The 21,831-nt window shown below is 40.2% G+C and overlaps 1 protein-coding gene across 1 annotated transcript in view; it reads left to right on the top strand.

The window, feature by feature from the left end:
- Positions 1 to 17,013, top strand: part of SMURF2 (SMAD specific E3 ubiquitin protein ligase 2) — a 63,629-nt gene extending 46,616 nt beyond the window's left edge. Inside the window, exons 9-20 of the mRNA XM_086473824.1 lie at positions 260 to 462; positions 632 to 716; positions 3,400 to 3,558; positions 7,818 to 8,028; positions 9,514 to 9,617; positions 11,130 to 11,244; positions 11,696 to 11,874; positions 12,369 to 12,506; positions 12,735 to 12,855; positions 14,307 to 14,508; positions 16,316 to 16,391; positions 16,614 to 17,013. Coding sequence (XP_086329950.1) covers positions 260 to 462; positions 632 to 716; positions 3,400 to 3,558; positions 7,818 to 8,028; positions 9,514 to 9,617; positions 11,130 to 11,244; positions 11,696 to 11,874; positions 12,369 to 12,506; positions 12,735 to 12,855; positions 14,307 to 14,508; positions 16,316 to 16,391; positions 16,614 to 16,713 — 1,693 coding nt within the window. The 3' untranslated portion in view covers positions 16,714 to 17,013. The remainder of the gene's footprint in view (positions 1 to 259; positions 463 to 631; positions 717 to 3,399; positions 3,559 to 7,817; positions 8,029 to 9,513; positions 9,618 to 11,129; positions 11,245 to 11,695; positions 11,875 to 12,368; positions 12,507 to 12,734; positions 12,856 to 14,306; positions 14,509 to 16,315; positions 16,392 to 16,613) is intronic.
- Positions 17,014 to 21,831: the final 4,818 nt, after the last annotated feature.

The following is a 21,831-nucleotide window of genomic DNA, read 5'->3' as shown; positions in this document are numbered from 1 at the left end:
TCCTGATCCTGCAGCATCATTGACGAAGGGTCAGGTCAGGCCCTAAGATCAGTGAGATTTACTGATTATTCTGGGATGAGCCAGTGAGCGCAGAACAGAAGCTTTCTGCCCATCATCAAGGTGTCCTGCTTGACAAGTCAGCTGCTCGGTTCTGCCTTCCACAAAGATCTCCCGAGAGCCCTTAGGTGAAGCTTCCATGAAGTGTGTTGTGTAGCCCCATGTCCAGTCAGCCATTCAGTTCTCACATTTTTCCCCACAGGCCAGCCTCTGAATACTCCAGTCCAGGCAGACCGCTGAGCTGTTTTGTGGACGAGAACACTCCGATTACAGGAACAAACGGTGCGACCTGTGGGCAGTCATCGGATCCCCGGCTGGCGGAGAGGAGAGTCAGGTCACAGAGGCACAGAAATTACATGAGCAGGACACACTTGCACACTCCTCCTGATTTACCTGAAGGATATGGTATGCAAATGAAAAATTTTTAATTGTAGGTCTCCCAAGAAACTGGGAAAGTGGGTTGGGTCTTCTCCTTGTGTTTTAGGTCCTTTTCATTCCTTATTTTGGGGAAATCAGTCTTTGTGAATTCTTGTATTGCATTTTTTGTTCTTATTAATTTACCTTCATTTCACAGAGCAAAGGACAACTCAGCAAGGTCAGGTCTATTTTCTGCATACTCAGACTGGTGTTAGCACGTGGCATGATCCAAGAGTACCTAGGTAAGAAAGGACAGAAGTATTGTTAAGGTGTCATATCAAAATAACTGAAGCAGTCCTCTCCTCAGTTTTCTCAGTCTATTATTTATATTTCTGACTCTTCACCCCTAATATATCATTTTAACAAGTCATTCATCAAAATAAAGTAGTCTCTCTTCCTCAGTTCTTCAAGATGTTGTTTTAATGCAAAGATGGAAAATCAAGAACTAAATTACAGTGGTGTTTTGAAAACAGGTATAGTTAACTGATTCTGAATCTTGCAGAGGAACTATAGCCCAGTCCAGGTTTTAATACTCTGCAAAAACAACAAAACAAGAAGTAGGATCTGAGCGCTTCAGAAATTTAGATTTATTGTGATACCTGAGTGAAGACTGGATTGGTTTAGGTTTTTAATTCAGGCTTGGAAGTTACCAAGACCTGAAAAATTGGCAGCATATATTTATGAAGAACAAACTTTGTGACAAATAGGCTGGACAAACGTGGTCATTTTTGATGGAGGAGCAGACAAAGGGGAAAACCTGGATAATCTAGTGGGTCCTCCGTGTATGTTTAGAGAACACTATTTGTAGAGCACTGTAGTCTCATCATCAAATTAGCTTAAATGTACTTGTCTGTGAGAATTACTGTCCCATGTTCAGACTACCAAACATAATTTTCTCAAGGAATGGGAAACTCAGTACATTTTGAAGAAAGTAATTGGAGACACTGGGTCATAAAAAGCCTGGAAGCTGAAATGGTGAGCTGGTGAAGTGCCAGGCTGTTGGGGTTTTTTAAAAAAAGGAAGGGGGGAAAAAAAAGGAGTTTGTAACATTTGCGTATGGTAGCAAACATCTAAAAATGCACAAGCTTTTTTACAGCAGGCTTCCTGTTACAGAGCAGAAATGAATATTTATTTTCTTTCTAATGCTCTGACACAGCTATTGCTAGAGCAATTGTATATGCTTTCAGGCGTCATTGACCTGTGATTAAAATACTCAAAGTGCTATTTCTGTTGGATCTGTCTCAACACTCAGGAGAAAACAAATCTGAAGTGTCCTTTTAGTTTAGCATCCTTATTTACACGGTACACGTGTACCTATTGTACATGATTGTATACGTGACTTTCTGATGTGTTTGAAAGGAAAGAATGATAGCAGAAAGTACTGTTAGCTTCTGATTGTTCTTTAAAGAACCAAGAAATCCTGTTGCGAATTATTGCCTCCTAAAGTTTGTGGATGGTGCTGTAAAGTAGTGGGTGTCGTTTGAAATTGGCATTTATGAGAACTGCAGCAACATTGTCAGTTGCTGCTGGTGTTCATTCCCATGGGCAGGGATATCCCCGGAAGGATGAAGTGCATCATGGCCATAACTTCATTGCCATTTTCAAATGATTCTTTTGGGTTTTGTTACTACTTTTGTGTTACAAGAAAATACTTTGATGCATGATCTGTCGACTTGAGGGTGCGATTCAACTGGCAGTTTTACATTAGGAAGTCCATGACTTGCATGTTATACAAAACTTTCTAGAAACTAGACTTCTCTTAAAAAAATAAATATATTAAGGTCTAAGTTTATATTATATTAAGATCTTGAGTTTGTGGTGTAACAATTTGGTATGAAATCTAAGTTAGCGCTGCTCTTAGGTGTGGCAGCAGAAGCCGCGTGTCTCTCAGAACAAAATTTGGCTGTTTGCATGAGGGTAGGGTTTTTGTAATTTCTAAGGAATATTGTATTTTGATGCTAATATGCTACGATCAGTTAATAAAAATAAGTGCTGCAGTTCAGCAGCAGTGTGTGTTTGGGTAAAGAAGCTCAATCCCAGAGCGTTGTATTTCCATTAGTGGCTTCGCCGCCTTTTGAGTCCCTGCAGACGGCATCTTTGTAGCCACCTCTCCCTCGGCTCTTTCCTCCCCTCAACTCACATGATACAGGGAGATCTGAAGACTTACACCTTTAAAAAGAGCTGCACTTGACAGTGTGAGATGTCTGAGGTGTGAATTATACACATGAAAAACCAGTAAGTGTACATTTTTGAAGACTAGTATTTGGTTTTGGTGAATCTCTGGAATGAATCTACATCTTCCTGATTTCAGCAGAATTTTCTTGAGACCATTAAGCTCTGTCTGCATTGCTCAGTGCAGAGCTGAGTCATTGTTTGTATAATATTTTATTTCAAACATTTTGTTAGAGAGCTGTTTGCTTCCCACTAGCGCTTGGGGTTTTGGGCAAAACCACCTGTGCCATACATACATGTCCCATGCGTAATTCTTCACGGAAAGTACAACTCTTCCGAAATATAGTCTTGTTTTGTAGGATTTTTAAAGTGTGAATCAGAGTTCCTTACATGACTAATGTTGTTTTAAAAATGTTTTCTGTCAGAATTGGTGTAGAACTGCAATTCCATTTTGGCAAATGAGGCAACGGTCTTTATTTTTGTTTTCAGCCTGTATTAATTTAACATCTGAAGTTAGTTTGTAAAAATGAAGGTTATTTGATAAGCATTTTTTCCCCCATGGCATGTGTTCTGGGGTGTGTGTTTTTTCTTTGGTGGGCCTGCACCTTGGGAGTAGAGATTCCAGCTGAACAGATCAAGTTTCTGAAACAATACATTTTCTCAGACTTCATGGAATTGTTCTGTTACATTTACGCTTGTTTGGCTCAGAGGCCAAATGCTGAGGTATTTTTCGTTTTATATTTGTTTTCACAGGGATCTTAGCAACATCAATTGTGAAGAGCTTGGTCCACTGCCTCCTGGATGGGAGATCCGAAATACAGCAACAGGCAGAGTTTATTTTGTTGACCATAACAACAGGACAACGCAGTTTACAGATCCACGGCTGTCTGCTAACTTGCATTTAGTCTTAAAGTAAGTCTAAAGTCTCCGGCACATGTTGAGTGTAATAGAGGAAAGAAAGTGACTCTTGGGGGTTGCTTGACTTTATATCAAGATGTATTCTGCCATTCAGTAGTGTTTAAAGTATAGTGGAGGTGTTCTTTAACACACTACCAACTTACTCTGTTACACAGCAAAGCCGACAGGTTGGTTTGTTCTTGGGGGGAAGAAAAAATCTCTAGCAGCATTTAGGCAGGAATGTGGCTATTGTGATGCCGGGAGTTGGGGGCAGCAGGGGAGGAAGCAAGTGCTGTCTGGTGGAAAAAATTGGGCCGTGGAATTTTTTCTAACAGCAAGAAACATGCTTTCTTTCCTTTTCTTTATACTTCATGCTACTTTCAGTTATGGAGAACTTTGGTTTTTAAAGTATGAGGTTGCATTCAGTGGTGTGAAATACTGATGAGTTAGGCAAGGGTGCACAAGTGCCCAACTATTCTCCTAGAATAAAGGAGAAATAAATCAGCTCCTGCCTTCAGTTTTAGAGTAAGACTAGTTGAGATTTTCTCAGAATAAGAGCCCAATAATTTAACTCAGATTTTTTACAAAAAGAATAAAATAAAAGAGGAACTGTATTTTTTTTTCTGCCTTAGTGTTTTGATATCACACTTTCATATTGCATTTTTAAAAAGAGAAGGGCAAACTCCAAAGAATTCTGATTCTTGTTTTCATTCCCTAGGCACTCATTTCACACTGGGGGATTCTACCAAAAATGGAAACCAAAAAGCAGACAAACTTCCCCACCCCTGATACCTGCGTAGACAGGGCTATCCGTTTGTCCAAGCTATTTGGAAGTGTGACACTATTGTTCCTCCTACTAACACCTTTTAATACTCTTTGAGAAACACCTGTAAAGTATTGAGTAGGTGTTAAGTGGAAGAAACAATGAAGAGTTGGTTAGATAGAAAGTCATGCAGCCCTGGGCAAGGAGTAATAATCCTTTTAAGGAAGTGATTCATTGGGAAGGAAAGCCGAAGGGAAGAATAATGGGAACAAGCACTGAAAAGACAAAATCGAGGAATGGAAAGTAATATCCAGGAAGTCAACATATCTTTTGTGTAATACATAAAAGCTGGCTAGCCTTTTTCTCCCCAATATACATTTGAGCTTAACACACCAAGAGGGAGAAGAGTCTAAATATTGACAAATAGGTATTTTGTTTAGAGAAATCTTTGGTTATATACCTGTATATTGCAGAACTTGACTAAGCTCAAATCATCCAGACACTTTTGATTCTTTTTTTTTTTTTTTTTTTAATTTAAAACAAAGAAATGATTAAAGTTTTAGCTGAATTTAGATCGGTAGTTTCAAATGAACATGATCTTGAAAAAACTTACCAGTGGAGGAGCATGTTCGTGTTTGAAACACAGAAAAGTTCATTAAATTAATTCAGATTTAGATATTTCACCTGAAGAAAAACTTCAGACCCTCTTAGCTACAGCAGTGCAATTCTTAAACTGTAGAGAATTCAGATAACTGAATAACCCTTCACAGGTACAGGTTTATTTTTAAATGGCAGTAGGGTCATAGTGGCTAGTTCTCCAGGTATTGTGGAGGACAAATACATGGCTAGCTTTGTTATTTGGAAAATCCGGTTTGACTTTCAAGTTCCGGAATCACAGAACCATTTTGCATTTCTTTAAACTTAAAAGCACTACCACAGTGTGCTGAAGTTTTTCATTTGTACATCTGTCTTTCATTAGAGAAGGATTTCAGAAATTCAATCAACAGTGTCATCGGCAAAGTCTGCTGCCTGATAAATCTTTTCTGATGTTTATTCTTTTATTGCACCAAACAGGATATGTGAAAGCCTCTCCCCCCCCCCCCCCCCCTTAAGTCCACCTCCTTCTTTGCTCTTTAAAAAAAAAATAAAGGTTTGCCTTAGGCCTGTCATTTTGTAAATTAATCTGAGAAATAAGTTTAGTATTTGGGTGGGGTGGGTGTCATAGCATTTTAGGTTCAAAGGCATAGTAAAAAGTTTACTCTCAGTGATACTGACTTTTCTATCAAGCTGAGTAAAGCAGTTTGTTCTTCCAGTGATGACATAAGTTATGAAAATAATCAGACTTGTTAGCCCATTCTGTTTTAAAATGTTGGCCAAGAGTTTCTGGTAGGTTTTGATACTTATGACACCTGAAAAGTACTTAGCTGTATCCTTAAAGCACTTGTACAGAATGAAGCATGGTGATTCAGCTGTGAAAACAATCTGAGAAGTTAGCTTTAATTACTTTAAGCACTGCAGATTGTTTAGCTAATACCGCACTGATTATTTTTAGTCTCGTATGGAGGATGGCATTTGGTTTTTCTCTTCCTAGTACTGCCCTATTTCAGATTGGTTTAATTTGATGCGTAGATCTTAAGTTCGTGCTCGTTTCAGAGATGACATTTTCTTTAGGACTGACAGTGACTAGCTTTGTGTTTAGGGGACTGTGTCTTTTGTACTGTTCAAGGTAGAACGAACGTACGCTCACTTTGACCTTCTCTGGTAGGCATATACAAGGAATGTTTTCACATGCTCGTCATATGGAATTAGAAAGTTCAGAAGGTAGAACAATGATTTTGCTTTAATTTGTATATCAGGTAAATACAATTTAAGTGAGATTCGTGTTTAAAGCTAATCACAAGTGAAAAGAAATTACCATGCACATAGCACAAATGACATCGAGCCATATTCTGGAACCACGTCAAGTGTGTATCTCTAGATTATTGTAATGACTTGGTTTCTCAGGAACAACTTAAAATAACTGTAGTTTATTGTAAGACTAACGTGATCAGCTTGCAAATAAAGGCAGGCTTGTTTAAAAAAAAACAGAAGCAAACAACAAAACACTGCAACTAACAACATGGGTTAAGCTAACTTCAGAAGTTTTGCATCCTTGGACGTAGTAACAAAGTAGGATTTCTGTGCATTATTCCCTCCTTAGAGCCCAGGAGTAAAATCATATTATTATTAATATTAAGCTTTGAGTTATTGCTGAAGTGATCTACAATGTGTGCAGTTACAGGGGTGTCTAAATGTTAGGCTTGTAAGACTCCTGATAAAGATTTCGTGGTCACTTGGTGTTGGTTTCCCTTGAGGATGGTTTGTGCAAAATCATTTCAAATAGAAGGTTTGCAAATAACGGAACAGCTATGCAGAACCACAAGGCAAACTGGGAACACCCCCACCACTTTTTCTAATTGCCAATTTTGAATGTTCCTGTGGTGAAAGCCTGATGGGGGTGAATTTTGGTTCACCGGGAGAGCTTCCTAGTAGACCTTGTTTCAAAACAAACAATAGGCTGCAAAATGTTAAAATATATTAAAACGGTGTTTGGTTCCATCTAGTATTTTTTAGTGTTGAAAAAACCAATTTTTAACATTCCACTTGAAAACATTATGAATTGTAACTTTTCTTATTTATCCAGTAAATTTAGGGTATTCCCTTGTGTTCCACACAGAAATACCTTCTCATGGTTTAGGTAAAATGCAGCTTTTATCCTGTATTACTTGGACATGCCATACTAAAAAGCTATAAAAATATCAATTTACGGTGTACAAGAAACAACACAAGAGAGGACATCTCTGTAACACGGTTAATTTACTTTTCCTAGTGAGAAGTTAGATTTACAAAATCTCTTAGAATTGCTAGTAAAAATACTTGTTTATCTGTGCCAATTAGTTACATGTGAACTCCCACATTCCTGTGGTCCAGACTAGGCCAGGTACAAGGGACAAGGTCCTTGCCAAGCTGCCAGTACAAACATCTTTTTGTAAGCTTACTCTTTTTCAGACAAGCCATTTAAAACAGACGATGGTATTGACTGTAGATTAGAGGCGTAGCGTTTGGCAGCTCCCTGAATTTTAAAATGGAGGAAGGCAAAACACGCAAAGGAAATACGGAAATGGTATCTGAGAAATTCAGTGTCAGCAGCTTAGCAGTAAAACTGTATGGATAATACCTTATTATACAGTGCTGTAACCTTTTACATACTCTGTAGAGTAGTACTAATAAAAATAACAAACCCTAAAAACAACTGACGGTTGCCAAGAAAGACAGAAGCGTATGTCTTTAGTCAGGATAAAATATCTCTGAATTTATTTTTTACTGGACCCGGACATTTTTAGGATAGTCACAGTAATAATCATAGTAAATTGAAACTAGTTTAGTTACAAAGACTTAACATTTGATAAACATCTGAAGAAAACAGGGAAGTATGACTTGAATGTCTGCAAACAGCTGTGTTTGTTTCTAGCCGCCAGAATCAACTTAAAGATCAGCAACACCAGCAGCAGCAGCAGGTAGTGTCCCTCTGTCAGCTTCCTGATGAGGCGGAGTGTCTGACTGTGCCAAGGTACAAGCGAGACCTAGTGCAGAAACTCAAGATCCTGAGGCAAGAGCTGTCGCAGCAGCAACCTCAAGCTGGCCATTGTCGTATTGAGGTCTCCAGGGAAGAGATTTTTGAGGTAATTTGAGAATTTGACCCATTTCTTAACACTGAGGGAAGGGGAGGAGGGTTGTTGATAACTGTCTGAAGAAGTTATTCAGGTAGATGAAGTCTTCAGGTCTGGAGTTAAAGTGGAATTTACCAGTGGTGAATGGGAAGAGGAAGCATTTCAAGGGGATGTTAAGAACGGCTGTGTACTTAAAGTAGATGTATTGACCCTCTAGAGAAGAAAAATGAGGAAAGCTTTCCCTGTGGCTAGAGATGTACAGGCTGTGTCAGGGAGTCTGAGCAGTTCATGCATTTGAAGATTCTGTCTCGCTTCTTCCTTGAACGTAAGAACGCTAATGTCTGTTACAGAGGGAATGTTACAAATTGAAAACCAAACAATTATTAGTGATCTTTGATCTGTTGTAGATTAAGTGCAAGATGAATTAAGCATTCATCTTTGGAGTTTGGATTACTAGGTATCTATCTCAATTCTGGTTGTTCCCCCCCTGCCCTGTCTCCCCGAACCAGACCGATGTTATGAATTGTGTGGGCTTCTGAATGACCAGAGGTGCTCACGGTGGGATACCCGCACTGTGTTTTGTGACATTATTCAGCAGAATCATTCTGCTGCATCGATTAAACACAGCTATAATTCACTGGCTTTTTCTGGAGAACAGTCTGTCGTCTTGAGAATGTTATCACCCATCCCACCCATCCCTGTTCCACTTTTACCCCACCCACAAACTTGATAGCCCCACTGTGTTGTCACAGTTTTTCCCAGCCAAGAAAGATTTGTGTTGGTCTTCCCTTTGGAGACGGTCAAATCAGTTCATAATCAACTAAAAAAGAACGGGAGGAAAGGCTGCCGTACAGCAGTGAAAATTACTGTGTTCTTGTTCTGAAAACTTAAGTTGAGGCAAACCTGCCTCTTCTGTTCTGCAAAGCCAAAGATTCAGGCAAATAAAAACTAGAAAATTTGGGTTTAATTCCTTTTTTTAAATTAGCATTTGCTTTGCCTCTTTCAGCTTTCTTTTTGTGTTTTGTTGGTGAAGTCTTACCGATAGAGGAGTAATTCTGTAGATTTACTGGGATGGCATTGATGCTTCTTGAAGGTTTGCACATGTGTTTTACTCAGAGTAGAAGCTCCACTGATGGCTTTTCAGACTGCAAAAATTGTGAGCCTTTATGCAAAACAAAAGGAATTTACTGGCACAGATTTTAGTTTTTTATAAGTTATGTGAGATTGAGAGAGAGAATGCTCTGATCACTGTACACCTCTGGAAATTTAACGGCAGGTGGTGGTTCTTACACATCTGCTTTATTTGACAAGTGTTATCACATTTGTAGAAAACTAAGTAACAGTCTGTGATTCGAGAACCTGGTTAGTATCTAGGAGAATAGTATCCCCTTCACTAGTATCTCGGACTCGGAGTCTGAGGCTCCCTTTATTTCTGATAAACAGCAGTAGCTTCTTGTCCATAAATAGCAGTTGATAAAATAAAGTTTATGTTTACAGGAATCCTACAGGCAAGTCATGAAGATGAGGCCAAAAGATCTGTGGAAACGATTAATGATAAAATTTCGTGGGGAGGAAGGCCTTGATTATGGAGGGGTTGCCAGGTAAGCAGTCTGTACTCTTGTCTCTTCCCCCGCACCCCAACCCCACCAGCTACACCTGTGCTTTGAATCCTCAACCAGCCTTGTATCAGCTATGCTTCTCTTTACAGTATTCTTATTTATTTCTCTAACAGACTGTATGTCAGAAGAATATGTATTTCCAGGTAGTCTTTTAAAGGAAAAACTGCATCAAAAAAGAACTAATTTATTGGAAGTAAATCAATGCATGTTACAGATCGCATCAGACATCTGTCATATATGCGAGACAGGCTTTTGGTATCTGTTGAGATTACGGTATTTTTCTTTGGTTAGTAAAGCTTGGGTGTCTGAGAATTTTTACCACTAAATACTCAGCTTTGTGGCAGAACTTTGATTGAAAGTATGCTTTATTGCAAGTTGCCACTACTGTTTGAAGCAAAATGTTAGAAACTAGCAGTTACTAGGCCACTTCAGTCTGTCAATAGTCTGATGTTAGTTTTCCCTTGCTTATAAAAAGTGACATTTATTGATTGTACGAAAATTCGCATTTTAAAACAGCGTTAGGAATTGTATTAGCCAGTTGCACAGATGCTGGTTTACTTCACTGAAAATACTCCCCACCCCTGGCACGTGGCTCTGCTCTCTCTAAATGAGAGACTCATGTAGGAGTATTCGTTGTTTGCGCTGCGTTGCATCGCGGTTTTTTGCCATTAGCGTTTGTCTCAAAGGACAGACAGTGCTTCCAGACATCCCGTCTTCCGCATCTCCAGTCGGTGCGTGGCAGGTGACCTCCGGGACCTGGGCTGCCACGCTGCCTCTGTCTTCATGGGTTGGCAAATGGGCCGTAGGGTTTGCACTTCGCCCAGTCCTGCGTATTTTAACGTGCTGATTAGCCATAACTAGTGACACAGTCCTGTTGAATCAGTTGCTATTAATCGTTTGATGATGATAATAGTGTTTATAATGAGGATGTAACAGAAGCTATTGTGCACTAATTTTCCAAAAGTGTCTGCAAGGGTTTTGTTTCTGGTCTGTGTGCCGTGGAGCTTCTGCCATCTTCCATACAGGAATACAGGAAGACCAAGGTAGAAGGTGTTACTGTTCTCCCAGTTCTTAGACTGTTATTTACTGATCTGTGAACGTCTAATTAAAACTTAAACTAAATATATCCATTACCTGAAGATGGTTTGTATTAAAAGCTCTGACTCTAACATCTCTGTAGTATCGTCAACAGAATACAGAGAGTCTTAGTGTGTAATGGATGAAGGAGAATCCTGGTCAGAAACTCTTGGAAATAAGTAACCTGGAGAAAAATCTTGGAAAGCCAAGAAATACATCAGCTGTCAGGCGCTGGGCGGTTACTGAGCCAGTAAAAATAATTCTAATTTCAGCCTTATCTAAGCATGTTCGGAGATATCTTCCTTCATATTTATGTTTAACAGTAAGATTAAAAAAATCCTACTGTTTGGAAAAGATTCTCAGTGTAGGAATGCTTTTGTCTGAAGTACGCAATAAATGATTTTTTTTTTTCTTCAGGGAGTGGCTCTACCTGTTGTCACATGAAATGTTGAATCCGTATTATGGTCTCTTCCAATATTCCCGCGATGATATCTACACGCTGCAGATCAACCCAGACTCTGCAGTCAACCCGGTATGGCTGGTAACATGAGCTCTGTAAATGATCGTTTTGTGACCAGAAATTAAATACGTCTGGAGAGTCTTCTCGACTTAGGAACCTGATTCTCACATTAGTATTGCTAGAGACTGAATTTGTGCAATAATACGATAATTTCCTTTTAGTGCTGATCTAAGATACTTCTTAAATGTGTTCTTAGTTTTCTGTAAGATGTCAATTTATGTTTCCTTTGGGAGAAATTAAGTTTATTTTTATTCTTAGTAGTAAGACTTCTGGACTGGAAGCAATATACTCAATGTGCTGAGTATAAAAACAAACAAACTGAAAATCTCAGGATATGCTTTGGGGTTGGTTGGTTTGTTTGTTTGTTTTCTTTTCTTTGTATTGAAATTCTGTTTCATATTCAGCAGGTATAACTTGGAGGTCTTATTCAGCTGAATGGTTTAGTCTCTTCTTTCTATTCTAGGAACACTTATCATATTTCCATTTTGTTGGACGGATAATGGGGATGGCTGTGTTTCACGGACACTATATTGATGGAGGCTTCACGTTGCCTTTCTATAAGCAGTTGCTAGGGAAGCCGATTACTTTGGACGATATGGAATTGGTTGACCCTGATCTTCATAACAGCTTAGTCTGGATACTGTATGTACTGTGTATTGTATCTTAGAATTAGAATAAATAGAATGTTAGAATTCTGTCTCAGTTAACTTGTGATAATGTTCCTAAATCCAGCTGAAAAGAAATGAAGTGTATTTTGATCTCCTGCTTGAGTAGATTTAAGGAACGTCTTTCTTGCACAATTCAGCTTCTTTAAGGCTTAACATGTTCAAGGTGTTCAAATTTGGGGGGCAGGGGGAGATAAATTATTACTCAGCTGTAAAGTGCTCAGTTAATACATTTTAATATATTAATTTCATCTATTATTAACAGTAACATGTTATTAAAACACAACATTGAAACTTTGATAATGGTTTTAAAATGTAACATAGTAAAAATGTATGTTCACCTTTTGCTTCCAAGCAGTAATTTGAAATGCTGCTGACAAACTGGATTGTGATCTCTGTCAGGTATTACGGCTGTAACGTATTTGCAGAATGTGTTTTCACGGAGTCACTTGCTTATTTTTTTTCCACCAGTGAGAATGATATCACAGGAGTCTTGGACCATACGTTTTGTGTAGAACACAATGCATACGGGGAAATAATTCAACATGAACTGAAACCCAACGGCAAAAGCATCCCCGTGACAGAGGAGAACAAAAAGGAATATGTCAGGTACATCCATGTCTCTTCCAGAGTTTTTTGTATTCTCTGTGGTGGGGAGGAACTTTTACTTATTTGAAGGAATTGACAGTTGTTATGTCACTGGTTTTCTCTAAGCGGCAGCGTGATGGTGGCGTTCTGTGTATTCGTGTCAGTAAGAGCTTTTTTTTGGGGGGATAAATTGCAGGTTTATTGTATTTGAACACATCTCTCACAAAACCAATTTGCACTTGCTTGCAGACTTTATGTAAACTGGCGGTTTTTACGAGGAATTGAAGCTCAGTTTCTGGCTCTACAGAAGGGATTTAATGAAGTAATCCCACAACATCTGCTGAAGACATTTGATGAGAAAGAGTTAGAGGTCAGTCCACTAATGTTACGTTACGTCGTCAAGCGTAACAATAAAAGCCTGAGGCGTTCTTCTGAGCCTGAGTAACGGGCGAAGTTGTCTCCCCAGCGCTTTAGGGCCTTGCAGGTGCGCTCTTGCAAGGAATACAGTCAGCATGAGGGGTTACCAGGTACCTTCCACGGGGAGCTAGGAGAGTGTTTGTCAAGGCGACGTTTCATAGCAACTGCAGAAGCGGTAGAAGAGAGACCCTCTCCTCTGCCTGGAAACCCGCTGAACCCGCTGAGAAGTACCTGCAGTGACCTCAGGTTGTTTCAGAGCGCGTTACTCCAGCAGAGGTGGTGGTGCGGACTTCTCACGGTGCAGTTTCAGGATATTAAACTCGGTGCTGCCAGGAAAAGAGTCTCTCACTCCCTTCTGCCTCCCACCGCTTGCTCCCAGCCCTTCCAGTGCCCTGCGCTGGCTTTGGTGTCAGGCAGCTGCGTGGTTTTGTAGAGCTGAGTTGTGCCGGGCTGCTGCAGATACAGCGTAAGGAACGGCGCTGTCTGGTGCTGTCACTGGGAAGGGTGCTACAAAATGTCAGGGCCGGCATCCAAACAATATCCTTTCAAGTCAAATCCCGTAGAGCCCAAGCCTGGTTTAAAACTGAAAGCTCATATACAGTCTGTTCGCTGTGGAGCTGAGGTTTTTGCCATATAAAATGGCCACAAGGTAAATGATTCATGCTTTCTTCCCTTCGCTGTGCTACCATGTCAGTGATTGTGCTTCTTTTATCCTGAACCTTCTCCTCCAGCAGCAGTCAGCCAGCCATACTGTTAACCCAGAATCATTTTGCACTTGCAGAGTAAGAAAGGGGAAGGCCCCGTGTTCTTAGACACAAGAAAGTGTCTCTATAATCACACCCCTGTTTAGCTTAGACTGATACATTGTGGAGCTCCATTTTAGATGCGCTGAAAGCTCTTCCTCCGGAACGAAATCTGATTTGTGCTACGTGTATGGTATGACAAGAACAAGATTACTTCTGGGGGTCCAGAGTGGGATCAGCCAAACTGCGCACTTAGCTACACTCCAGGAGGAAATCCTGAGTTCAAATGAGAATTACGCGTGTACTTCCACACACGGGTGGAATCTGTGCTTCTGTTATTTAATTGAGGTAGAATCTGTGCTTCTGTTATTTGACAGATCAACATACTTTTGTATAAGCTTATGAAATGGTTGATTTTTTTTTTTTAATTTGAATTGAGGCCATTTGAAAAATGGATTGTGTACAAAGGTAAGATTAAAAAAAAAAAAAGGAAAAAAGAAAAAGTTGTATTTCTGCGTTGCTTAAGATTAGTGAGGGGTTATAATTTGCCTTTGGTATAAAATCTGTCGATTTTTCAAAAGTTATTCGTCATTTGTCTGGTTCCAAAACCGTTTTTCTATTGATCCATGATGAAATATTTAATTATATTTTAAATTTACAGCTCATCATTTGTGGACTGGGAAAAATTGATGTTAATGACTGGAAGGCAAATACTAGGTTAAAACACTGTACCCCAGACAGCAACATCGTGAAATGGTTCTGGAAAGCTGTGGAGTTTTTTGATGAAGAGAGGAGAGCAAGACTTCTGCAGTTTGTGACTGGCTCCTCCAGAGTGCCTCTGCAGGGCTTCAAGGCATTACAAGGTACCCTTTCTCCAGAAGTAACTGCAAATGCCTGTGCTTGGGGCAAGCCATAGGACACATGACAGAAACATTAGCTGAAAATGAGGCTGGTTGCCTGCAATGGGACTTTTTAAGGGTGATTTTTAATGGTCTGATGATTAACAATCACAAATAGTTTTTTTTGTCTGTTTATGACCTTGTTACTGAGCTGTAAATGGATCTTTTGTTTCACTTCCTTCTCTGGCAAGAAGTTCTGATCAGCAGAGATTATAGTGGGGTTCTCCTTATGTTTCCTCGGGAAGCTTGTTTTTTAATTTCTGTCTTGTACAAGCCCTGATCACCTGGACAGCTCTGGGACCAGAAGACACCAACACGCAGTGTTCTTGATTCTGACAGCAGAGGCACTCGTGCTGCTGACTGCTTTTATTCAAAGAGCAGACAGCTCAGGCATCAGAAACAATCACCTTAATTACTGCCCTGTCTTCAGTTGGGTCTGAACTTCAGATGCTGGGTCTCTGTTGTAGCAGCTCTGGCTGCAACCGCCGTGCTGCTCTGTTAACCCAATAATTACCCCATTTTTACCTTCTCACAAACTGAGAGAAAACTGCCCAGGGGAAACATTGACTATAAACCATTTTAACAGGTAGAAGATGCCTTCAGAACACAAATACTGTGGTAACAGCTGGCACATACAAAGCCGAAATCTGTTTCTTCTTCATTATCAGACGGAAGCCCTCATTTGCTTTTCCCTCTGTTATTGAGCAATAAAATGTTCAGGTGTGTTAGAAGCTCAGGAATATTGAGGTTTTTGAGACCCTAGTTACTTGAAGCAAAGCAATAAGTGTTTAAATAACGTTGCAGAGGGACTTGTGGCAAACTGTGTAACTGTTAGCCCTGTCAGAATAGGTACAAGTAATACCAGCCCTGCTCCTGGTATGCATGCTGTTGCTGTAGTGGAGTGAGCTGTTTGGTAGTGGAAGCGGTATCACCAGTTTAACATCGTCGGTACTGCAAGTTGTGGTATGACTGTACTAGTGAAGCAAATACTCCGTGAGCAAATGCAGCCTGCTTTCCTACGGATGTGAATGAGAAGGCTGTCAGGTTTTACACCGAGCTGTGCTCACACAGCACAACAAGCTCGTGTTCTTACTTGGCAGCAAGGAATGCCCGTGAGAAAGACTGACCCCGTGGGTTATATTCTTTAATGTCTGTCTACTCAGGCAAGAATTCCAGTTTTGCTGAGGTTAGGGCTTGTAACCTTTTCTGTCCTTTGTGAAATAGTCAACATACACCGAGTCTAAAAGAATGCTGTGCTGCAGGCTTTTTTCTTTAGCAGAGGGATTAAGGGGATCTCTGTATAGTCAGATTAATTTAAGAAAATTATAAGAAGTTGCTATTGTGGCTCCTCTACAGAATTTGAATGGAATTGGCCACTACTCAAGACCTGTTGTGAAATGAGGACAGATAGAGCTGTGTAAGTTTTGTTCTCTAGGAAGGGTGAGAGAAGTTAAATTCATAACTGTTAGATTATATAGTGCACTGTGTAAAACCAGGTATTTTATTCTTCCTTATCAGTGCTTTGTCCTTGTTTATCTTCCAGTGGTTTAAATAACTGCGTGGTTATCATGTGTGGGTGGAGGGGAGGAGTCTGTCAGGTTGGCACTGTGAGTTTAAGTGTTTTCCTGCCTGTTTAGGATTTCAGCTTGCTTTGTGCACAGCTTCTCTCTTTTTTTTGTGGTTTTAGTTACTTTTTTTGTTGTTGCAGTGCAACAAAGGCATTTCATGTTATGCAATACCACAGTAGTAGAGATCTTTTCTGGATTTTCAGGTGCCGCAGGCCCACGACTATTTACAATACACCAGATTGATGCCAGCACTAATAATTTGCCGAAAGCTCATACATGGTAAGACATTTTCTTCCGCTCCTTTTTTTGACATAATAAATGTTACAGAGCAGTAAAGGTGTGTGAAAATTAGAGATTGCTTTTATTTATATGAAGTTCTGTTGGCCTCGTTAAGTATTGCCTCGTCGTTGCTTCGGGTACGTTAAATGAAGTGTAACAGAACTTTGGCAGGCGATGCTTCAAGGTGCAGAGAGCTGAACCTGCTGTGCCTTCTCTCCGCAGCTTTAACCGAATAGACATTCCTCCTTACGAAAGCTACGACAAGCTGTACGAGAAGCTGCTAACTGCCATTGAAGAAACATGTGGGTTTGCTGTGGAATGACCCTTCCCAGGCTTACCTGAGACTCTATTTATACTCCTGTCAGCCAGAAAGCCCTTCCCTCAGCCAAGACTCAAGAAATGCTTGAAATACAGGAAACTTTCCCTTTTCTACACTAGGACACTGGGAGGGAAAGGACAACTTTGGAATTTTTTTTTTTTTTTTTAATTTCAAGAAAATAGGTTCTGTGGTTTGTGCCATAGGATCATTCAGCTGCTATTAAAAACTAATATCTTGAACATACAGAATGCTGACTTTTCCTACATTTCAACAGTTAAGCAGTATTCTATACTTAAAGACTACTACTATTTTTGTAAAAGGTAATTATTATATTTGCCTACCTGATTTCTGTTCTCAGATACCAAGACACAACTTCAGCAGTCGGTACAAGACACGTTTCAGCCTGTTTTAAATGTATGATACTGAACAGCATCTATACCTGCTATTTTTGGAAAAAAATATTTTGGATTATTCTAACTTTGCATAAAATTGGCTGAAAGAATCATTAATCTTTTTAATTCAAGCCACTTACATGTTAACTGCATTTTCTTATAGTAAAACATTATATTCTGCAATGTAAATTCAAGGTAAATGTTACCACAGGGGCTTTTTTTATATTTTTCAAGCATGAATTACAAATACGATGTTTTGGGGTCCTATTTGTATCACTTGTCAGATTCCTTAAACAAAATTTCTAGTGTGAGCGACACATGCTGTATTTGGTACAGTACTTGTGTTAACATGTGGAATAGACCTTTTTTAATGAACAGTAGACGTTTTGATTTTTTAAAACAGCATTTTTCTAACAAGTCTGTCAAGAGTATTTTTTGTTGCTTTTGACTTTAAACTTAAACACGGCATTTTTCAACTTTTTAAGTGTGCTGACGAGGTGATACTTGACAGCAGAAGCCTGTCAGCAGTTCGTTTCATAACCCATCCTGTCCAGTCAACCAAAGTTTGTTTGAATGCAGCCAAATCCATTATGTATTCGTTGATGCTAAAGATTTATCAGGTAAAACATGTTGTAATCTTTGTCTAGCTGCTCATGACATGTGGGTTTAAGTTACAACTAAGGAAAAATGGTGTATTAACTGAAATATGTGTAATGTGCTTTGAAAAGGAGGTTTTAAAAGCACATAATTTATTGATTGTAGGGATGGAAGTAAGTATATATATGAATTATAACATGGGTTGATCTCTTCAAAGGGGTATAAAATGCACTACCAGTAGGGGGAACTGAACTTTGAAGTTAGTTTGGAAATTCTCAGTAAAGATCTGTATGATCTGCTCATGGTGTGTGGACAAATCAGTCTGCTTAAGAGATGGTGGCATTCTCCTCTCAGCGGTGAGAATATTTGGACTAAGTAGCGTGTTTTTTTTCCAATCAGTGTTGTGTGTTTTTTAACTTAGGTTACAATTAATCATCCAATCTGCACTATTTTTACACTGCCAATGAGAAGAAAGTCAAGGGTATTGAAAATGCTAAAAGAATGGGATGTAAACAGCTCTTCCGTTTTTGCAGTGTAAGTCACACAGTGAACTAGCTAATTTTCTGTCTGTTCTCTGGAGCTTGAACTTAATTTCGTTCTGCCAAATCTGACTGCCACAGTGAGTGAACTACTACTGGATGTTGTACATTAGAATCGTGGGCAATGGACTACTTTTGTAGAATTGTGGTAAGAATCTGGTGAGCCAAATCCACATGTTCATTTGATTATTTTTTTTGTACAGCTGTTGCTGGAAGGTTTGTTCTAAGAGACTTGCTTCCCATTCTGGGCTGGCTGCAGAGATGAGGCTACTTAGGGATGTAAACGTAAAGCCAAGAAACTTGCTTTGACAGCCAGGTTTGAGATCTGTCAGACGCTCTTTTTCTTCATTTCACGGGACTGTCGCACTCGCGTACAACGGCTGGTACCTTTGCACCCGCGGCTGGGGTCCCTCAGGCACGGCTCTCGGGCAGTACTGTTGCCAGAGAAGCTCCCGCTACATCTGTCCGGGTTGCCTGGGAGAGCAAAGCAGGTTGTTTCTCCCTCAGTAGCTGCTGCCTGTGGTTGGGACCGCTGCTCTAGACACTCCCAAAGACCTCCTCTCCCCCATGCCCGGTCGGAGGTGTGATGTGAAGTGCTGCTGACAGACACACGTTCGTTTGACCACTGGTGGCAGGACAGATGCTCCAGTGTTGTGTGAGCGATTCCTTCCTTCCTCCCCTCCCGGCTCTTGGTCAGGCTCTGGCTGCAGCCTCCCCGGTCATGAAACATGAGAAATGCAAAACTGAGTTTGATCCAGCTTTTAGGAGCTGTCAGGGCTGCGTTGGGTGATCCGGGGGGAGGCGTGCTGCGGGTCCCTCCGCAGCCGGCAGCTCACCTCAGCGCTACTTAAAGACTGTCTCTGTAGTGTCTCCTGACCACATCCTCTACACCCACCTCCCAGGAACCTTCTCCCTGTCAGCCTGCTTCAGCCGGTAAATTTATTGAACGCGTAGTTACGGCCACCCTTACGTCACAGAAGCATTTTTGAGGAGGGAGGAGATGGGCTCTGCAGCATCTGGGCTCTAGATCAGCTGATAAATCCCATCCATTTTCACAGCAGCCTTAGCAGTGCATGTTTGTTGTACCAAACATTTTGGTATGGCATAGAGAATTTTTTTTAACTGCCACAGATAAATACTGTAAATTTAATATATTATAGGCAAAACTAGACAAATCTACATTTGACTTTCCATAGCTGACAGATGAGGACGAATATACCAATTGAGTGCCTTTCTACCTTCGTCATGACAGAGAGCTTTAATTAAAGCACCTCATCACCTAGTCAGATGTTTATCTGAAAATGTTAAAGGGTTGATTCCTTTGCAAAATTTTATTTCAAGATCATGTCAGCTACTTTCCCCTCAAAAAGGTGCTAAGCCTAATATTGCATTTTAACCTTGGACTTTCACCCCATGATTAATGTGAATATTTATTTCAGTGTGTCCCTCTTACTGGGTCTTACTTTATCCAGTCTTTAGTTGTTTTAGAGAGATGTCACATCATGGTTTTATGCTGTTGCTTTTCATTATGAATGTTTAATTATGAACAGTGACTTTTGTAGATTTCAAATATACAGTACACAGTTGAGTTTCAGAGGATTTAATTTCTCGGTGTAAAGAGTTTTGTAATGGTGCTTTGTACAGTATGTATTCTAATTTTTTTTGCACATAGTTTCAGTTTCCCTGAACTGATTTATTTGTACCAAATTTTTGTGTTGTACTAAAGTCCAGAGCACACAAGCTGTTTTTAAAATCTTGTTCTACAACACTACATCTGTATTGAACTTCTGGTGCGTTTAAACTGGCTGCATTGATGGAAGTAAAAGCTTTGCTTCTATATCATAAGTATGCATCATACAGCTTAATGTAGCATGCTCCAACTGCTTCAGATTTTAAACAGCACCATATAGTTAACAGGTGCCATTTGTTGTACTTTACACTATGTAGTAGGTTTCTGGCTCTACCACATCCTCAGAGCTTTGTCTGTAGTTGTAATTAGTTTATACAAGTGTAATTACTCCTCCACAAACTGACAGTTCTTAGTTTATCATTTCCATTGTATTTATTACAGAGTCGTTTAGCATTGGTATCATTGTATTTTTCACCCAGCTGTTACATGAGCTTTAACAAAAAAAAAATCTGTATAAAATGGTTTTTAAGTACTTAATGTATGTACCCATGCAGAAGTTGAGCAATAAATTGTATGCTGTTTGCACTGTCACAGCATCAATGGTTTTAAAAGTTTTAAGTTTTTCTTAATTAAATATTTACTTTGAAATGTAACGATATAATTTTTAAGTAACTCCAGTCTGTTTCAGCAGAAGACACAGAGTGGTTCTCCATGCTGTCACCTACCCTGAGTACTGTGCTAAATGTTCTAGGCAAACAGAAAAGGGGCTTTTGGGTAGTCAGGTCCATGGGCCTCGGCAAGGCCTTTGTCTTGGCATTGTGAACAGTCTCCTCTCAAAATCCAGCAAAGCTAAACCATCTTCCTTAAGGGAAGGAAAAAGGTAAATACTTGTTAAATTTGATCAACTTAGCTGGTAAATATTGTCCCTTAGATAAAGACTTCAAATTAGCCTGGCTTAGAGGAAGTCCCTGGAAAGGGCTGTTAAGACAGCGAGGGTGTGGGCTTCTGGGTGTGGGGGTTTTTTGTTGCATTTTGGGTTTGGTTTGGGTTGCAGTGAGCTCTATCATGCACTAAAACTGCTTCGTTTAATCTGTAAAGAAAGCATCTCTTGCTGTTGGAGCTTTGTTCCTGCTTACCTCTCTCTCCTCCCCGCCATGAGCCTTAGTTCACCGCGTGTGCACAGGGCCCATAAGCGCCTGTCTGCCGGAACGTGGATTTTCTACTAAACAAGGAGTTAGTTATAGCACAGGATGATGCTACAGGGATAGGCGTAGCACCGGCCCAGCAGCAGACCTTACACCCTGCATCAGGTAAAAGCTGAATGTTGGGAATTTTTAATGACTATTTACTCTGGCTTCACACTGACAGAACTAAAACTAACGACCCGCTTTTCCCTAAAAAAGGGTACTAAATAAAAATACCTCTGCCCCAGCGCATCCACAGCACAGTCTGCCCCTGTTGAAGAGAAGTAGGAATGCTGTCCCCAGCTCCTTCCCAGGCTTCAGTTCCTGCTTGAGCAGTTTTAAATAGAAAACAGTCTTTTTCCAGTGCAGCTGTAGCAGGGGAAGGTAGTACTTGATATGCTTTGCCATGAAGAAGCCAGCAACACCAAAGCTGCATGACTGCACTGGGTAGAATAACTAGCCCTCCCTTGCCTTAATATACTTAAATTACTGATTTTTATGTCAGGTTTAGTGCAGACATTCTGGAACTTGGCCTTTCCCAGGAAACTTGAACCCCGGGTGTTTTTTAAAGATCTTGTTCTTTGGGAGCTTGGCAAGCCAGTAATTTCTGGCTAATGGTGCTAGCATGGCCTTTCAACTCTGACAACCAGCCAGCCAGCACAGGCACAGAGGAGGCTTGGCATTCAGCCCTTCCACTAAGATCACTTCCCTAAAGCACACTGACTTCCTCCCATTTCCTTGTGTCAAGCTCAACATTATCTCAGCCTTGCTGAAGAAGG

Source organism: Leptosomus discolor, chromosome 15 (assembly GCF_034619465.1).
Source record: "Leptosomus discolor isolate bLepDis1 chromosome 15, bLepDis1.hap2, whole genome shotgun sequence".
In the NCBI taxonomy this organism is placed as follows: domain Eukaryota; kingdom Metazoa; phylum Chordata; class Aves; order Leptosomiformes; family Leptosomidae; genus Leptosomus; species Leptosomus discolor.
This window is presented reverse-complemented; position numbering and strand designations above follow the sequence as displayed.